Source organism: Sciurus vulgaris (assembly GCF_902686455.1).
Source record: "Sciurus vulgaris genome assembly, chromosome: 7".
In the NCBI taxonomy this organism is placed as follows: domain Eukaryota; kingdom Metazoa; phylum Chordata; class Mammalia; order Rodentia; family Sciuridae; genus Sciurus; species Sciurus vulgaris.
Window position 1 is genome coordinate 108,416,228 of NC_136467.1, and position 19,784 is coordinate 108,436,011.

The 19,784-nt window shown below is 33.6% G+C and overlaps 1 protein-coding gene across 1 annotated transcript; it reads left to right on the forward strand.

Moving 5' to 3' along the window:
• The first annotated feature begins 1,953 nt into the window (after positions 1-1,953).
• On the forward strand, positions 1,954-15,843 carry LOC306665978 (cysteine-rich secretory protein 2-like). Its single transcript, XM_079147678.1, has 8 exons — positions 1,954-2,009; positions 3,452-3,510; positions 9,613-9,732; positions 10,355-10,445; positions 11,675-11,811; positions 13,304-13,398; positions 14,147-14,235; positions 15,429-15,843. Exons 2-8 carry the CDS (start codon positions 3,457-3,459, stop codon positions 15,539-15,541), a joined length of 699 nt encoding a protein of 232 aa, XP_079003804.1. The 5' UTR covers positions 1,954-2,009; positions 3,452-3,456; the 3' UTR covers positions 15,542-15,843.
• The last annotated feature ends 3,941 nt before the right edge of the window (positions 15,844-19,784 follow it).

The window sequence follows — 19,784 nt, forward strand, 5'->3', positions numbered from 1 at the left end:
CATTTGAGTAATTGTTGAATAAATAAACACAAGTGCCTAATGCAACAACACCATTAAAAATTATCTTATGCTGGGCATGGTGGTGCACACCTGTAATCCCAGCAATTTTGGAGGCTGAGATGGGAGAAGCACAAGTTCAAGGCCAACCTGGGAAACTTAGCAAGACCCTGTTTCCAAATTAAAAAGGCTGGAGATGTAGGTTAGTGGTAACATACCCCTGGGTTCAATCCCCAGTACTGAAAACAAAAAACATTTTTATAAGAGACTTAGTCTTAATTTAATCATAGTTAATTTTATTTAAGAATTTAAATTATTTTTTTTATTAAAAAATTGTAAGAATTAGGATAATCAAGACTGGAATGGGTCCCACATATACAACTTAAGGGTTATCAGGTTACTAACAGAACTATGGAAAAAATCTTGGGAAAATGTAGACTAAGGTGATATCAGAAGTTACATCTAGAGTGTGAAACTGTAGATACGATTCATTTTTCTTTTTTCCTGAATTTTTCTATACTTGTGAATATTTAATTGTTTGAAAATGAACATTTACTACTTTAAAAGAAAAATGTAACAGAAGAGAAAGATCCTTGACCATCTGAAAAAAAATTTTTTAGTGTTGTTAATGTGTGCCTGGACTTAAATTTTGCCAAATGTATATGAAAATGTTTGTCTCATACAAGTGAATTTCTCAGCTTATAAGAGATCTTAAGGAGCTATAGTTTGAATAGTTTTACAGGGAAAAATTTGATTGCTAATGTTCACATAAAACAAAGAAATTGACTATAGCTTCTAACTAGTCTTTCTGTGGAACAAATGTTACCAAAATAACTACTTCATTAGTAGCATATAAAATTGTTTTCTTCACTTTAAATGTACTTCAAACTATTTCATTTAATTAAGTACATAATTTTAATACACTATGATTTTATAATTTTATAATTTATATGTGTACTAACGCACATTACTTCTGTATATGCCCCGTATATGTCTAGTATGTTACTAACAAGTTTATTAACTAATGATCGATGAAATACAATAACAATTACTAAGAAGGATATTTCAAGCACTAGCTACTTTGGATGAATTAACTTATTTAAGAGCACCCTAATTTTCCATGGTTATTAATATCAACCCATTTTACATATAAGAAAACTGAGACACAAAGACAATAATTCACTGGCTCAAGTTTCCTCAGTCATTGAATTGTGAAATAGGGATATGAACCAACGTAAATAGCCACACTGTGTGGCTCCATTTCTAATCTAAATTAATATAATATTGGAGAAAAAATATTTTAATTAAAAATCAACCATTTTAAGAATAAATTTATTGCATGCCTATAGTTTATTTTTCCCCTTTGATACATTTGAGTGACTTTTAGTAATTTGTGATATTATGTTATGTTTCTGGAAAATTATTTCAACATCTTTTTTCAATACAGTGAAATTTGATAATGAAAATCAAAATAAAGTTCCCTATGTTCATTAAATTTTATACTAATTAAATTATTAATTTTAATAATGTGAGGTTTTGTAATATATATTATATAATCCTTAGACTTCATAAAGATCATTTACCAAAGTCTAATTATTAGGTGATGCTGCTGAATACTGTGGAGAAATAAGTACACAAGTCTCCACCTAGTAACAAGTGTTATAATCTCTAGGCTATGGTAGCAAAACTTCAGCCTTCCCTAACCCATTATTAATAACATTGTTAAACCTAATTATAAAAGAATTGTCAACATGAACTGAGTTCCTCTTTAGAAATAAATAGTGACTTATTTAGAACTGATACATGTGATAAGATCTTTGGGGGGGGTTTCACCAAGGCATATTACCTTGCACAATTCAGGGTAACCAAACAAGAAAAGTAAGTGACACGTGTTCCTTATATGTATATATATATATATATATATATATATATATCGCTGTGCTGAAGGTCAAAATATGTTCATCTTCCTTTGGTCACAGAAACATCTTATTTTTCCCATCTGCCTAACTCAGGTAAAGTATTTACTGCATTATTTTGAAATAAGAATTATCCACAGTGAAAGGAAAACTTCTGTAGCCTTTAATCTTATCTCCAACATTACTACTAGTAGATAAGAGTCTAGTAATCATTAGAACTTATTTCAAATATTTTTTCTCAGCATTGTCATGGTCTAATATAGCAGCGAACCAAGAAAAATGGATCTTGCAAGGAATATTACATTCATATTTGGCATAACACTTTTAAATGGGATTATAGATAAACTGAAGTATATATAGGACAAAGCTACTACAGTACTGAGCACTCAAGACATGTCATACTTGAATTGATTGAAGGAGGCAAATTGTCCAACTTTCCCACAGGAGTCCTATGGGACTGTGATAGCCAGCTTCAATACAACTAGAGTGAAACTTAAGAGGGAAAAAAATTTCAAGAAATTACTTTTATAGAAGGGAGACTAATAGGGAAAAAGGGTGATGGGGCAGAGGAAGGGAAAGGGTAGTGGGAGGTGGATAGGATCAAAGTATGTTATATGTATATGTGAAGATACCACAAGGAAATTATATCTGTATAATTAATATGCATGGATTTTTTTCAAAAGAGTCACTAAAACATGATGGAGGATGTAAGTTGAAAGAAGGGACTTTTTTCCTGTTTTTAGCTACTGTCAATGTCCTTCCCAGAAGTCAGCAAACTTTTTTTGTAAAGAGATAGATATTAAATACGTCAGATTTTGCAGGCCACAGGGTCTCTATTATAACTAATCAGCTCAAACAAAATATACATGAACAAATGTGGGGAGAAAAGAAGTAACTTTTAAATTAGAAAAGGAACTGTGACAAAAATAATACTTGACAATGTTTCAGTAATAATAATATTAGACAATTATATGAAGCTAAGGTGGAAGTGTAATGAAACTATAAATCCATCACTTTCAACAGGGATCTCTTCAGATGAACGCATGTTCAGAGTGCTATGACTCTGGTGTGCATACTTGTAAATTGATGACTTTCTTAGTAGTATCTTAAAGATTATCATTACCAACAGAGAAAAATTTTAATTCAAGGCTTTACATTAACTTCTTTTCAACTGGAGATGTTTGTCAGCGATATGGATTATCATATGTACAAGTTTTTATCATTATCTATTGATTAGGTCTCAAGTTTTTGCCCTTCTAAAGTAAGAAAGAATTGCTGCCGTATTCTGGGATTCCATGTTAGGAATGAGTAAGAAAAAAATTAAGTCTACGTTTTTAGGTGAAGAATAAGACTCATATTTATTTAATAAAAACTGTCCACCTGACCAAGGGTATCTGTTCCCTTGAACTCTACAAAAAGCCACATAATTCCATTCCTTAAAAATATAATTTTTAAAAAAATATATATATATAGTTTTTTTCACTGAGTAAGCTATTTTTATGTACATGTAAATCTCATAAATACTTCGTTTCTTCCAGAAACAATGATCTTGACGGGCATATGTTTCATGGTACTGCTGCAACACACTGCAGGCATGGTATGAATTTAAACTAAAAGTAATTTTGATCCTTATTAGTGGGGTTGCCTCAGCCAAAGCTCAGGGTGGCTGTTATGTAGGCAATGATGATGGTGTCAAACGTTCTGAGATACAGGGTGGAAGGACACATTCCCTAGTCACATTATATGCCTTTTACTTCATTTTTTTCTCATCAGTGTATATATTTAAAGACTAAGTCATCAGGCAAAAGGTAGGAATAACTCAAGATGAACTTACTAATACTACAAGATGAGCAACAAAATAGTAACTCAGTAAACACCACATATGACTATAATGATATAGTTTATATCAAATATGATATAATGATATAGTTTAGTATGAATCATATATGTATAAAATCAATTCTCCCTTGCCTTACAGGAATTTGATTTTTTATTAGCAGGTTATTCACTTGAAAGGGTTCAGATATGCTTAAAGATTTTTGTTCTTAGACTTACAGAAATATACATCTAATATTACAAAGTCCTTGACAGCAACAGTTCATAAAAAGTATTCTAATTTTGACTGGCAAAGTTTTACTAAACACAATTAACTATAGTTTAACAATTACTTAGTGTCTAGCACACCTGACATTGTGCTAGGTGCTATAGATTTAACAATGAATAAGATTAAATGCCCATTTAGCACCTCAAATTGTTGAGTATTTACAAGTAAGTAAGCAATTTTCAAAGTGTAAGTGTCATTTGATGACAGTCCTATGGTATATTATTACTCAAATTTTTCTGTGTAAAAAAATTCTAAGCACTCTAGTCATCACTTCATCTAGTCTTCATGATAATTCTATTAGTAGAATATAAACCAGTGAAGAGAAAGACAAGACAGGGATGAAAATTTCTTTGAGGAAAAGGTTACATCAGGTTTAAATATAACAGATAAGAAAGCATGAAAGGTTGAACATAATCAATCTGAAGTCAGTTACAGAAATGAGGATCTAATTCTAAAGTTGAAGCTCCTGAACTTGGAAAGATTGGTTGAACATGGATGTCAGGAGAGAAAGATATTACCTGGTTTGTATATCTGGGTACCTGGTGATGTCATCACTAGAATATGGATCACGTGGTGATCTGGCACTGGAAGGGACTCAGGAGGTAAGACTAGGAGTTTCAGGTGAGGTGTGTATGAGATATGAGCAGGAGTTAGAGGTTTAGGGATCACATAGGTGTTGTGAAGCCACAAAAGTGAAAAAAATATATAAAATGAAAAGGAAAAGGACCTAGAAAAAAAATATTTAAAAAATCAAAATTTAAGGATGAGCCAAAGGACAGGAAACTGAAAAGGAAGGATACTGAGTGGCTCAGAAGAGGAGGAAGAAACAGATTAAAAAGAAAGGGTGTGCGTGAAATTCCCCAAGCTAGGTAAGTAATAAAAAATTTCCTTTCTAATTAATCACTGACAAGGTTGTGACTCTCTTGGTCAATGTTGATTCGGTATGGTGTGGAGGAGAAAGGACAGAGTACAGCCGGCTGAGAAACAGGGGAAACTGAGCAATTAGAGGAATATGTGCATTTTTATTCTAGAAGCAAAACACCTCCCTCTCCTTTCTAAAACAGGAAATTCAATCAAGTAATACAAGATCAGCATATAAGTTTCTACTTCCTCTCACTCTCATTGGGAGAGTCAGCTTACCAGGTGGACATAAGAATAAGTAGAACACAGAAATTAGACTGTGTACCAGGAGAAAAGAATCTGATTTTATACTCCAGAACAGAATTGTTATTATAATTTAACTTCTGTACTTGTTTAAAGGAATAATGTTTTAGTTTGACTTCTAAAGAACTAAAGCTTTTTGCAGACTAAAGTATGCTCGAAGAAACCAAAAAAGTTAAAATAACTTTCACACACCTCAAAAGACGATAATTAATCAAGTTATGCCATAGTTAAGTATCTGCAGAGTTTTCTTAATATCTTTGCAAACCACATAAATAGGTTGGTGTTAACATGTGAGAGGAAGAATTTTAAATTAAGTTCATTCATGCTATTTCCTAGGTGGTAGCTGTATTCCAGGTGCCAGTGTGTTGATTTCAAAGGATGTTATTTATTTAGCATTGAAAGAATTTGGTTCAGCCAAGTGTTGTGGCCTGTGCCTGCAGTTTCAGCTACTGGGAAGGCTGAGGCAGGAAAATCACTTAAGGCCTGCAGTTGGAGGCCAGCCTAGTAAACATAAAAAGATCCCATCTCAAAAAAATAAATTATACATATATAAATATACATGTACATACATATATGTATATGTGTTTTATATATATGGATATACAGATGTGTGATATACATATGTGAGGGATAGATAGATAGATAGATAGATAGATAGATAGATAGATAGATAGATAGATAGATAGATAGATCTCAAGAAGAGAGAAAGAGAAAGAATTTGGTTCAAGTCTTGGCCAAATATTGTTCACTTTCCTTAGGAGTCTTAGGAGATTTTTCACATATTCCATTTCTAGGGTTCTCATCTATAAAACAGGCACAGAATGTTAGCCAGTGTCGATTAACATTGACTAGTTGAATGTTGCCCATGAAAGAGCAATTTATCTGATCAGTATATTTCATTCTTCCAGTGAGAATAATAACTACCACAATGGCTTGCTTTGAGAATTAAATTATGTAACAGTAGTTCCATAAATCATAGAAATTAAAATTATTTCACAGATTTTTTTTTAAGATGTAGAGGAAGAAAATATGACATATTGAAGAGTGTTGCTAAGATTGATCACACTGCAACTGCTTACTTAGTACTCCCTGCTACCTTGCAGGAGACCTGCTGCACCCCAAGAATTTCAGTCCTCTGTTTTCGAACTCTTTCCTGAATGATGTGATCTGTATTTTTGAAAACATATTTGGCATTCTTCCCATTATTATCCACATAGTACTTTAAATCGTAAATGACTTTTTTGCTGCCTTGTGCTTGGTAATGATATAACTGGAAAAGCAAACTAGTAGTATATATAAGAAGGTGAATTTGAGGTGAGGTCTGTGTACAGTAAGCAAAGAAATTGGCTAAGCTACTTGAAACACCCTTGCCCAAAATGAGGGACGTATTTAACATACTCATATACTTGTTTGTCTTCTGAAATCATATATTCTAGATGCCTTCAGTATTTTGCCAAATACTTCATTTAATTTTTACCACTGAGTAAAAGAAAATGATTACTAATAAAGGAATAAAAATACATGTGATTTCACTCATAGAAAAATGCTATTTCAGGAAACTGTTTTCTAAATATGTAGTGTTGCTACAATATGCTACCCTCATTATTGAAATAGAGCCCAGAGGCATGAGAGGTCTGTTGTCATTTATTAATTTGCCCTGCTAAATTTAAGTAATCAGTTCCTGGTTATAAAGAAAAAAGAGATGCTCACATAACTCGGTCAACATTTCTGAATCTCTGTTTTCTGAAAATAAAGGAGAATCTTTCACTTAAAGTCTAAACAGGAAACAGATTTCAACAGGTGTTTTGAATGAAGATCTTCAGGGAGTGATATTTATGTACAGGCAGAATACGGTTGAAGGAATCTGTATGGAGAATAGCAATAGCAGTAAGCCTTTCCACTCCTAGGCCTGAGGGATGCAATGAGGGAATGACAGAGTGTGGAGCCTTCCCAGTAGCTGAGTGAGTCAATAATATAAGCAGTTATTCCCAGAAATGAAGTGCAAAGTCAAGGAAGTGAACAAGAGGCGCTCCGCCTCTCTCCTTACTCTTTGTTCCTCCAATTCCTCCCTTTGACTCAGGAAAAGAAAGCTCGGGTAGTGCAAGCTGGAAGGACCAGCTTCGTGGCACAAGTTAGGGCAGAAAAGGGTGGATAATAAATTAATTGAGTAGGAAATCAAATAGAGAAGAACCAGCACAGCCTTGTACTAGACCCTTTCCAAGGATTTGTTCTGCTTTAATTGTTTTTAAGTTTTACATGGATAATTTTTTCACTTTTTAAAAATATGTTGTTTTGTAACTAGACGTGTGGGGGGGGGGGTGTTTATTTATTTATTTATTAATTACCGGGGTGCTTAGCCACTGAGTCACATCCCCAGTCCTTTTTATTTTTTGTTTTGAGGCAGGGTCTTGCTAAGTTGCTTAGGGCCTCACTAAATTACTGAGGCTGGCTTTGAACTTGTGATCCTCCTGTCTCAGCCTCCTGAGCAATTGGGAGGTTCTGACTGGTTCAAAAGTCAAATCAAATGGATCAAAGACATAATTATGACACCAGAAATTTTGCAACTGTTAAAAGAAAAAATAGGGGAAACGCTTTAATATACATGTGCAGGCAAAAATAAATCCTGAATAAGACCCCTACAGTTCAGGAAATAAGAAAAGGAATCAATAAATGGGACGGCATCAAACTGAAAAGTTCTGCCCAACAAAGAAAACAAGTGAAGAGACAACTGATAGAATGGGAGAAAATCTTTGCCAGCTACTATAAAAAACTCAGAAACTTCAAATTAAAAAAATAACAATGAATACATGGACAAGTGAATTGAACAAACACTTCTCAAAAGAAGTACCAATGACCAACAACTATATAAAAAAAGTTCAACATTTTTGGTGATCATGGAAATGCAAATCAAAATTACACTGATATTCCATCTCACTCCAGTTAAAATGACAAGCATCAAGAATACAAATAGCAATAAATGTTGGCGAGGTTTCAGGGAAAAAAGAATTCTTATACACTATGGGTAAAAATGTAAATTAGAATAGCCACTGTGGAAATCATTATGGAGGTTCTCCAAAGAGTCAAAATTAAGTCTACCTTATAATCATCTTACACGACTCCTTAACTTTTATCCAAAGGAATTAAAGGCAGCATATTTTGGAAATACATGCATGTCCATGCTTATTTCAGCACAGTTCACAATAACCAAGTTATAGAATCAGCCTAGGTATCTGTCTATAGATGAATGGATAAAGAAAATGTGGTATACCTATGCAATGGAGTTTTATTCTTCCATAAAGAAGAATGCAACTATGTCATTTATAGGAAAATGGATGGAACTGGAGACCATTATTTTGAGAAAAATAAGTCAGACTCGAAGAAAAGTATCATATGTTTTCTTTCATATGTGCAAGCTAGAAAGGTGAAAAAAAGAATCCATGAAATTAGAATAGAGACTAGTAGGGTAGAGGAAGAGGATGGGACATTAAAGGGTAAAGGAGATATTGGGGAGTAAAATTAATCAAATTACATTTTAATACATGCATAAATATACCACAATGAAACCTATCATTCTGTATAATCAATATTCACAAATAAAAAATAAAAATTAAAAATATGTTCCTTTCTGCTTATACTCTTATTAAGTTAGTAAATGATAATATCTTTAATATAATATAGTATATTATATTATATTTAATGTGATATATAATATACATAATAAGTTTAAACATACATATGCACAGAAATCATATTCTTTATAAGATACTGAATATTATTGGCAAGTAACCCCTAGACTGCTACTCATATTTTTCATCTGAATAATAGCTAACATAATATAACCTTCCTTTCATTATATTCATTATATTTAAAAATATAATATATTCATTATATTTAAAATTAATATTATCTGCATTTTTAATAAATCTCTCTTACTAGATATCATGTGGGTCACACAATCCGTTTTTGCAGAATTCCAGGAAGTATTTCTTGTTGAAATTTTCTGTTACAATTCGGCCACTGATGAGAATTTTAAATTATTGCATTGTTGAGAGACAGGATAATGTATAGACAAAACACAGATCATATTAATCTATTGCTCAAGACAAAAAGATTAACATTCAAAAAGTCAAGCCCGTATTTCCCAGAACAATTTTGTGAGTTAGACAAGTAATTCTCAAATCACAGTACCTGAGTACTTATTAGAAATGCAAATTATCTGGCCCCAATCTGGTTTCCTGAATCAGAAACTCTGGGGGGTGGAGCCTAACATTCTGCGGGTTAAGAAGTCCTAGGTGAGTGCCATTCTTATTAAAATTTGAGATCATAAAACTAAACATTTTATCAATTTATATATTGATAGAGTAAGTTGTAATTCTGTTACTTTGATATTCAAGGTTATAACTTTTTTAACTTCTTGCTTCTTTTTTAAAGGTGAATGTCTCACTTTTCTCTTTATTGACCCATCACCCATCAGTTCAAATGGAGATTACTAATAAGCACAATGATCTTAGGAGGATGGCAAATCCCAGAGCCAGCAATATGCTTAAAATGGTAAGTCCTGGCTTGTCAATGAATCATTATAATTAGCATTTAGCCATTGAGCAATGAACATTATACCAGGACCTATAGTTTTAAAATAATCTGTTTGTATTACTGGATAGTTGTCATCTCAGTGTCCAGACTGGCCATAAAATATAACATTGTATTTGAACTGAAAAATAAAAATTAACTCAATAATCAACGATGGAGGTATAATTAATGGGTAGATGATGTGCAAGAAACCTTATAAATCAAATAACTTGAATAGACACCAAACTACAAATGAAACCTTAGAATCTGTAATAAAACAGGGTGAACAAGTTTGTAAAATGAGAATCCTGCTCTTTTCTGCTATAGTTAGCTCATAAGTTATATAATATAAATGTATTCAGACAGTACACTAATCAAAGGAGCATATAGAGGTGTTGATAGAATGATCTCCCAATAGATGTATCGTGGTAACTAAATGATTTCAGAAAGCAAGAAATGCATCTTTTGGTAGAATCCATGGGAAAATGAGGAATGATAGAAAATGATTCTTCAAGCAGATATTTGTTTTCAATGTGGTCATATACTTAACCATTATGTTGAAAGCACCATATTTTAATTCCTAAATGTTTGACACGTGTTTGAGAACTGGAATGCTGAAGTCGCCAAGAATGCAGAGAAGTGGGCAGAGAGGTGCACCTTGTCTCACAGTCCAAGAAGTCAACGAAAAATTAGTTGTAAGTCAAACCTCTAACGACTAATGGGACATTGTTTAAAAGTCAAAGATTAACAATGAATGAAGGAGAGAATAAGTTTGGGAAAGAAGGTCTTGCTTTTACTTATTGGTTTTGGTCTTCTCACCTACGCTCACACTCCTTTGTTTCCTTCCAGTCTTTTCTTTTTTAAGACTCATCCTAAAATGACATTATTCCTGCTGCTGGATGCCAAAAATTAGATTTTTATCTGAATATGCAGAAAAAGCAAAAGTTATGATGAAAGAAAACAAAAGTAGATTGTTTTAAATATGTATGGAACCGAAGTCCACTTAGATGTTAATCATCCATGGTAGCCATGTGCCAGGTTTTATTCTGCAAAATCCAAAATTCTCCCACTTAAACCTATGATAGCCAAACCCATGAGAGCATGAGTTCCTAGTGGAAATTATTATTTTATTTTTATAAGAAAATTTTTATTATTACCTCTTAGGATGATTTTCCAGAGCATAAGTGAAAATCAGTTTAATGGTGAATTAATTCACTACCTATGCTCCCAGGTCTTCACTCTGTTCCATTTTACCTGACAACTCTACAACCTGCCTTTCACCTTTTACTAAAATCTGATCAGTCTGCTGATTACTCTGGACATGGCCTTGTCACTCCTGCATTCATGACTTTGAGTTCGTCCTTTACCCACTAGACATTGCATCTGACATCTGCTTCATGTATGCACCTTATTTCCCCAGTTTAAGAACCAAAGTTCAAAAGTCATGTTTGTCATTTCTTCAATATTCCTTACATGTATGCTATGAAGGCATGGGAGGAAATAATAATTGGCTAAATGTTGAGTTTATCAATATTGCCAAAATGATATGTTATCTGTTATCTTTCTAGTTCATTCCAATTCTGAGACTCTTTGAAAGTTGGTGCTTACTCTAGGATATAAGAAGGAATTTTTCTTCTGGTCCTTCTCCTAAAAGAAAGTAACATAGTTCGTTTGAAAACAAATCATTAATTACATTTTTAAAAGATCTATTCATTCATGGGAAGGGAAAAGAGCAAGTGATTCCAAGTCACAGAACAATGCTTTTGAAATTGATATTGGATTTCTCCCACAAATCAGTTGAAGATAACTGTACATGAATGGGAAGTGATAATGATCTCAGAAACTAAAAAATTTTAATAATTCAATGAGCAATCTCTACAAGTACTGATTTAACTTTTGGTTCATTGTCTTTTCTAATTTTTAGTTGCTAACTGTGGAGAGAATTTATTCATGTCCAGTACTCCCATATCATGGTCACATGCAATCCAATCGTTATATGATGAAGTTGAAGATTTTAAATATGGAGTTGATGCAAATGCTAAAACTGGCCATTATACCCAGGTAAAATTATAATGCCAAAACCTTGATGTTTACCTGTCTATCATCCCAGACTAACTTTTTCTCCTCAGTTTTTACTGGAGATGACAAGCACATCTGAGCTATGATGATCTGAGATTTGTGCATAAAAAAAAATCATGAACTATGTACTTTTTTACATGCAAACTATTTTTAATATTATGAAATAGGTAATTTATTGTATTTGTGACACAAAATTAAAGTTATACTGTGAAAACTGAGATATCTGCAGAAAAGCACAAGGGTTGTCATAATTTTTTGATGTTTTCCTCACAAAACTTGACATTGCTGATGGAGTTGCAAATCGGTGCAGCCACTCTGGAAAGCAGTGTGGAGAATCCTCAGACAATTGGGAATGGTGCCACCTTTTGACCTAGTTATCCCACTCCTCAGTTTATACCCAAAGAACTTAAAATCAGCATACTACAGTAATGCAACCACATCAGTGTTTTAGCAGCTCAGTTCACAATAGCTAGATTGTGGAACCAACCTAGATACCCTTCAACAGATGAATGGATAATGTTTTCCCTGATTACTAGATGATGATATATAATGGGGGTGGGGGTTGGGGAGTGAGAGAAGAATGGAGGAACTTTAGATTACATAGAGGGAAATTAGGAGGAGGGGGAGTATGAAGAATGGCGGAATGAAACAGACATCATTACCCTATGCACATGTATGATTATGCAAATGGTATGAATCTACATCGTGCACAACCATAGAAAGGAAAAGATGTACCCTATTTGTGTACAATGAATCAAAATGCAGTCTGTGAAAGTAAAAAAAAAAAAAAAAAAAAAAAATTAAAGTAGCGGCAATAGAGGAAGAAATGTTGCGAAATTTTATTATCTTTTTGCAAGTAAGAATTATGCTCTTCTATGAAAAAGAATAGTTGAGTAATGAAATTACTTACCTTTTAGGGGCTATCTATGTGTTGTGTTCAATGTAGCATGATTAGGAACAAGAAGAAGAAAACTGTGCTGATTTATAATGTTAAAGAATAGAATCTTTGTGTGAAAAAAAAACTTGAATTGTAGTTTGCTACCTTTCTTTGTTGCCCAGAACCCACTTACCTACTTCTTTACTAATTGCAGGGTGATTTACTGGTTTATCAAATGTATCAGGAATGTATAAAACTTCCCCTAACTTTAAATGAAGTTCCATAATTGAAAGGAATTTTTTAAAAGAGAAATCATGTTTAGATGGAAATGTTAGAAATCAGAAGTCAATATTTTTCAGCTTTTAAAATTGTCTTCATTGATAAGTTTTAATCAGCAATTAAGAAACAAAATGTCAGGGGATGTAGTTCAGCTGGTAAAGTGCTTGCCTTCCATGTACAAGGCTCTGGGTTCAATTGCCAGCACCACAAAAAAAAAAAAAAAAAAGTAGAAGAAGAAGAAAAAGAAACAAAATGTCACAAACTGTGAATACTATAAATTTGGTTTAAATTACATCATTTTAAGCTTTTCACTTGCAGCTCGTTTGGGCCACTTCCCACCAACTCGGATGTGCCTTGGCCCACTGTCCTCACAAGCACCTTTCCTATTACTATGTTTGTCATTATTGTCCTGAGTAAGTACTGCACAGGGGATCTTTTTTGGTCAATGGTACCCCAGAGGTCTGCACTTGGGCTACAATCCAACCCCTTTTGTCCATCTGAGTTATAGGGTAGCCCCATAAAGACATTCAAGGGTGGATTTGGAAGAAAGGGAAGCAATGGTAAAGACAAGAAACATACAGTATGTTCTAAGGGGTGATAAAGCCAGGGAGCTAATAGCATCATGCATAGAGCATAGATTCTGTGGACCATCAGACTTAAGGACAAACATTGGCTCCATTATTTGCCAGCTCTGTGGTCTTCAGTTCACCAAAAACTTAATAATCTGGAGCTCCTTTTCATTTATCTATAAAGAGGTAGTGACAATGTATTCGTGGATTTTTATCAGGATTAAATATGATTAGTCATATTAAGTGCCTGGCATAGTTCACAGCACGTTAATAATATTGCAATGAAAGAAAATCCATCTAATAAAGAAGCAAGACATATTTGCTCCAATTCTCAGGAGCTACAATATAAACTTGCCCGCTGTTTGCAAGTCCTTTTGTCTAGTGTAAAGGTGATCTGATACTAACTCTTTTCTTTTGCACATATTTAAATCATGCATAATTTACCTTCGATTTATTTTATGACTCCCGCCTTCAGAAATCTTTCTCTCCCTTTTGTGAGTTCCTGTGACTGTTGTGTAGTCCATACACATGATGAAATTTCATATTCCATAATGTTGTTGCTAATCCATTCCTCCAAATATTTCTTTGCTAGGGGAAATGATGTAAGAACCAAGAAGACCCCATATAAAATAGGAAAACCTTGTGCAGACTGCCCTGATCACTGTGATGATGGGCTTTGTAGTAAGTCATTTCTATTCTTTATCAAATGCTGGTGTTTCTCTGTACTCTGATCTTATGTGGAAGACAGGCTGAGATTCTGCCCTGATATAGGCATGCTCCTATTCTGTTTATGGGCTCTCCTTTTCCTGCTTCAGTCCTTCTGCTCTTGGTAACAAAAGCAGAACTAAAAGTGAGGTGGTAAGTGCAGCTGCCATTTCAGGATGACACTGACTAAGATAAGATATAAATAGTCATGCAGGCCTGGCACAGTGGCACATGCCTGTAATCCCAGAGGCTTGGGAAGTTGATACAGGAGAACCAGGAGTTCAAAACTTAGGGCCTCAGTAACTTAGTGAGGCCCTAAGCTACTCAGTAAGATCCTGTCTCTAAATAAAATATAAGGAAAGGGCTGGAGATGTGGCTCAGTGGCTAAGTATCCCTGGGTTCAATCCCGCATACCAAAAACTAAAAAATAAAAACAAATAGTAAGGCAAAACAAATTTAAGCCACAACAAAGTGGAGATGAATTTTCCATTTAGCTTCCTTTAGAAACTTCAACTCACCCCCTTAGTTAAGGAAGAGAAAGACAGATTTTAGAAACTGGTTATATAAACTTAGGTAGGATCCGTCTCAATTTGTTCCCACCCTTAATAAAAATCAGGTTCTTTCCTAGTAACTGCACATCATGGGAAGCAGGCACCAGAAAGGAACACTGGGTTATTTGAAATATGTATGTTGAAGGTTCTAGCAAGTTTTCTACTTATCCCCAGAAACTACACACACACACACACACACACACACACACACACACACAAACAACACAGCAGAATCACTGCTAGTCTGCCAGTGTGGCCTACTTTTCTTTTGTTTGGTTGCAACTCCACACTGGTGTGCAGTTTGTTGCAGGGAATATGAGCCGTACTTGGACACTCTAGGCTAATATATTGAGAAATAAATTTATTTCTGTTACTATACACCTTATTCAAGCAATGTAGAAAATTTCTTCGTTTTCTTAAAGTTCTGTGTTTCAAGAATTCTATATCTGCTATATCAGGTATGTCTAAATAGTTTAAGCTTATTTTCCCTTATTTATGTAAGGAGAATTAAAGAAATGAACAAATACAGAGCAAATGGGTTTTCCTTGAGATGATACAGTTTGGGACAAGTAATATTATATTCCATGAAACAGCTTTTTGTCCTTTGTTTCATTTTAGCCAATCCCTGCATTTATGTGGATAGGATCTCAAATTGTGCTGATCTAGTCAAAGAATATGGATGTGATAAAAACTTCATAAAAGAAAAATGCCGAGCTACCTGCAAATGCTAATCAGAGATAAAATAATGTGTCTTTTAATGGCGATATTTCTTCTCAAGAGTGAAGTGACTAAAATCACTGCAAAATTCTATTAACCTTTTCTTAATGAGCATAGTTTTGAAGCTATGTTTTATTCAATACATCCTAATGCCTTCATCCATTGTATTTGTTATATCTGAGTAAAGAAAAATATGTGATAAGAACAGTAAATTCAAAAATTGAATAACAGATAAAAATGTGATGCTGAATCTAATAATCTCTATCATAATTGGTAAGACATATTTACAGCTTTGTGTAACTCACAAATAAATGTTCAGAACTTTTAAAACCTAAGACTCAGAAATCTTTTCTTACTCTAAGGTATTAAAAACTGCATTGGGCCAGGTGTGGTGGCACACACCTGTAATCTCAGTGGCTCCAGAGGCTGAGGAAAGAGGATCAAAGTTCAAAGCCAGCCTCAGCAACTTGAGGCACTAAGCAACATAGTGAGACCCTGTCTCTAAAATAAATACATAAATAAATAAATATGCTGGGAATATGGCTCAGTGGTTAAGCACCCCTGGGTTCAATCCCCAGTACAAGAAAGAGAGAGGGAGGGAGGAAAGAAGGGAGGGAGGAAGGGAGGGAGGGAGGGAGTGAGAGAAAAGAAAGAAAGAAAGAAAGAAAGAAAGAAAGAAAGAAAGAAAGAAAGAAAGAAAGAAAGAAAGAAAGAAAGAAAGAAAGAAAGAAAGAAAGAAAGAAAGAAAGAAAAGAAAAAAAAGGAAAGGAAAGAAAAAAAAAAAACAGCATTGGTGATGGTATGCACCTGGATAGCTCTTTCCTGGCTGAAATGTACAGTCCAAAGATTACACAGAGATATTGCAATAAAGTTGGATTTCCTTGATCTCAGTGGAAGTAAAAAATATATACATATCTATGACTTTGAGCAGAAATATAGAAGAAGTTACTAGAGTGGTGATTTCACAAGCACCCAGTTATAGGACCTGAATCCATTTATAGATTTGGGATCCTCAATTGAGGGGAAGTCCATGTCCTGAGAAAGTTCCAACAATGCACTCATGGATACGTTTCTTCAAGCTCTCCTCAGAGGAACACCCAGCCACTTGCAAATGTGACTGACAATGGAAAGTGGGGGAAACATTTGGTTTTTCTTATTAGATATTCATTTTAAATGAATATTCTTCTTTGAAGAACTAAATTGCCAACAAGTGCATGATCAGAGTGGAACTTATGATGGTCAAGAAAATGGATTCTTGGCCTAGTGCATCCCATCCCAGATCACCTCCCAAAGGACTGCAGCCTGATTCCAAACTATGCAGAAGAAATAAATATACTTAGAAGTTATCAGAATCACCATGCTGGTTTTGTGACCTGAAAATTTAGAGTTCCATGGTAGAAAGGGCCAAGTGAAAGCCACTGAAACTACCCATTCACACCTACCAAGATGGCAAATCAAAACTAAATTCACACCGGGCACAGTGGTACACAGCTGTAATCCCAGGCACCCAGAAGGGAAAGTAAGAGAATCAAAAGTTTTAGGCCAACCTGACAACTTAGGAAGATTCTATCTCAAAATAAAAAATTCTAAAATGTCCGAGATGTAGTTCAATGGTAGAGTACTCTTGTGTTCAATCCTTACTACAACAACAACAAAAGAAAATTCACATCTTAGGTATTATAGGAATTCGTGTTATAATCAAGGCATCAAACTTTCAGGGGTGATAATCATGACACGTCACAATTTAATGTGTCCATTTCACTAGTGAAAAATTAAGTTGGTTTACAGATAATAATTACTCTCCTAAACTTTATCACATGGTGGTGCCACCCACAACTGTGATTTATTTATATCCTATCTTCACTAGAGCAAACCAATGTATTCCCTAGAACCAAGAATAAGAATCTACTGGCTTAAATTATTATAAGCAAGGTTATCAGAAGCCTACTCTCCCCACAGTTCTTCCACTAGCATCACCTTTCTTGTATTCACATAATACCTTATTTATTCACATAGTACGCCACACAATTTTTAATAGCTTTAATGAAAAGAATAAGATTTTCTGCACAGTAGACACTATATAGAAATTAATAAAATAAACACCCATATATTCACCTGCCCAATTGAGAAATAAAATATTATTGTGTTGAAACTTCCTATAAACCTGGCTTATTCCTTTTGCCTCTATCTTGAACTTATTGCTTATCATACTCTGAGCATTAATAAATTTTTTCCACATGTCTCTACACATATTTAACATTATTTTTCATATTTTTATTTTTATTTTTTATTATCTTTAATTATTTTATTGTATTTATTATTTTATTTTTTATTATTATTTATTTCATATTTTTATAAATTCTATCATCACTATACATATTACCAACTAGAATTTTATCTTAATCGTATATTTAGAGATTATTTATTACAGTATTATGTACTCTTCACATTTTCTCTTTTATATAAGGAGTGAATTATATTTCCCAACACAATTTATTTATTCATTCTTCTCTCTGTGATCATTGTATTGTGATCAGTTTTTCACCATTACAAGTATTTTATAATGAATATTTTTGTACATACCCTTGTAAACATGCACTAGCCCTCACTAAGACTAAAATTTCTGGGTCAAAGATAATTTGCATCTTCACATTTAATGGAAAGTTCCTATCATTCTCCAAAAACTAACAGAATAAGTTTATACCCCCTACAATGGGATTTCTAGTCTTTCATATCCTTGAAATACTGGTTTTATCACATTTTTTTAAATTTGCAAATATGATACACTTTCTGGTTAAATTTTTATTCCTTTAATCATTTGTGAGGAGGCAGATATTTTCCTCTTACTTGGCCTTTTGGCAATTCTACTTTAGCTGTCCTTCTATTATCATTGTCCATTTATTGATGTTGGCACTGTATACGTGTATGTGAAAGTGTTTTTTCTAAACAATTTAGAGCTCTTTATACATTCTACATAATAATTATTTGTAAGTTACGTGCTTTGAAAATATTTTATCCCTGTTTGTGGCTTACTCTTTTAAGGCTTTTATTTTTTATTTTATTTTTTAAGTGTTTTTATCTTCTAGTATAAATAGTTTAAAATTTTGATGTAATAAACCCATTGACCTTGTTTTTTTCCTTTTTAAAAAACTTTTTCACCTTTTGTGTTTAAGAACTTTTCTTTACCTTAATTTGGTGAAATACTCTTTTACTTCCTTTTAAACATATTAGAACTTTTACTTTTCACAGAAAGGGGTGGTTTTTCGAATACCAGATGATGTGCCTGACTGGCTTGACGTCCAATCACTGAGTCGCCATTCAGTAGGGCTTCTTAAACTCAAAACCGTTGGTTCTGGGGAAATTGTTTAAACTGTTTCTATGAAATTTTCCTTTCCTTTATTTTCCTTGTTCTTTCTTTCTCTAGATATTCAGATGTTGGGTTCCTTGATTGTTCCTCTTGCTTTTTGTTTTCACTTTTTCTCTAATCTTACATTTTTTTGTGGAATGTTCTGCTTATAGAGAGCTTATTTTGCCTTCATCTTCTAATTTTTTTAATGCCTGCTATCAATTTTTAAATTCCTAAAAGCTTTTGGTTCTCTCCTTATTCTTTTTTAGCATCCTAATCTTCTCATTATATCTTGTCTCTTCTCTCAAATGATAGAAGCAGGGAGGAAAACTCAGAAATGAGTTTTAGATCAGTGTTAGATTTTTTTTCAGTAGTTTGCCTTGGCCCTATGTCCTCTGAGTTCCCTTTCCTTTTGTTTTGATTTTAAATGGTGTTAGAAAATTTCATCAAATTCATGGTGACTATGGTTGTTTATTCATATATGAAAGTGGGACACTAGAATGGAGGTCAGAAACTTGGTACGCACAGGTACAGCTGCTTGGCAGGAAAGCAAACTACCAGGGTGGTTTTGCAAAAATCTCAAGCATATAATTTGAAAAATGTTATCTGCTAGTTTACATAGGTGTGTTGTTTTTGCTGTTCAGTTTATCCAGAAAGAAATCTTATAAACCCCTAACTACAAAGTACCTATCACATTTCAGAATTCTGGGAGCTAATTAGCATTCACTTACAGTTCCTGTTTTAGTTTGAGGCCTTTCCTTCAGCCATGCCTGACCTGGATCACTAAAGCTTGGTTAAGGCTTGGTTTAACCAGTCCAAAATGTAAACCTTCAGTTTTCTTTTGGGAGCAGGAAAAGATAGTCTTCTGACTCAGGAAAAAGGAGAGATTATTCTAAATGCTTCAAGTGTAG

What these genes read in the sequence shown, in the direction of transcription:
- LOC306665978 (XM_079147678.1), top strand. Translation starts at nt 3,457, where the DNA reads ATGATCTTGACGGGCATATGTTTCATGGTACTGCTGCAACACACTGCA. An exon ending in TGCAACACACTGCAGGCATG is followed by an intron (nt 3,511 to 9,612) that starts GTATGAATTTAA and finishes TCTTTTTTAAAG; the next exon opens with GTGAATGTCTCACTTTTCTC. An exon ending in GTTTGTCATTATTGTCCTGA is followed by an intron (nt 13,399 to 14,146) that starts GTAAGTACTGCA and finishes TTTCTTTGCTAG; the next exon opens with GGGAAATGATGTAAGAACCA.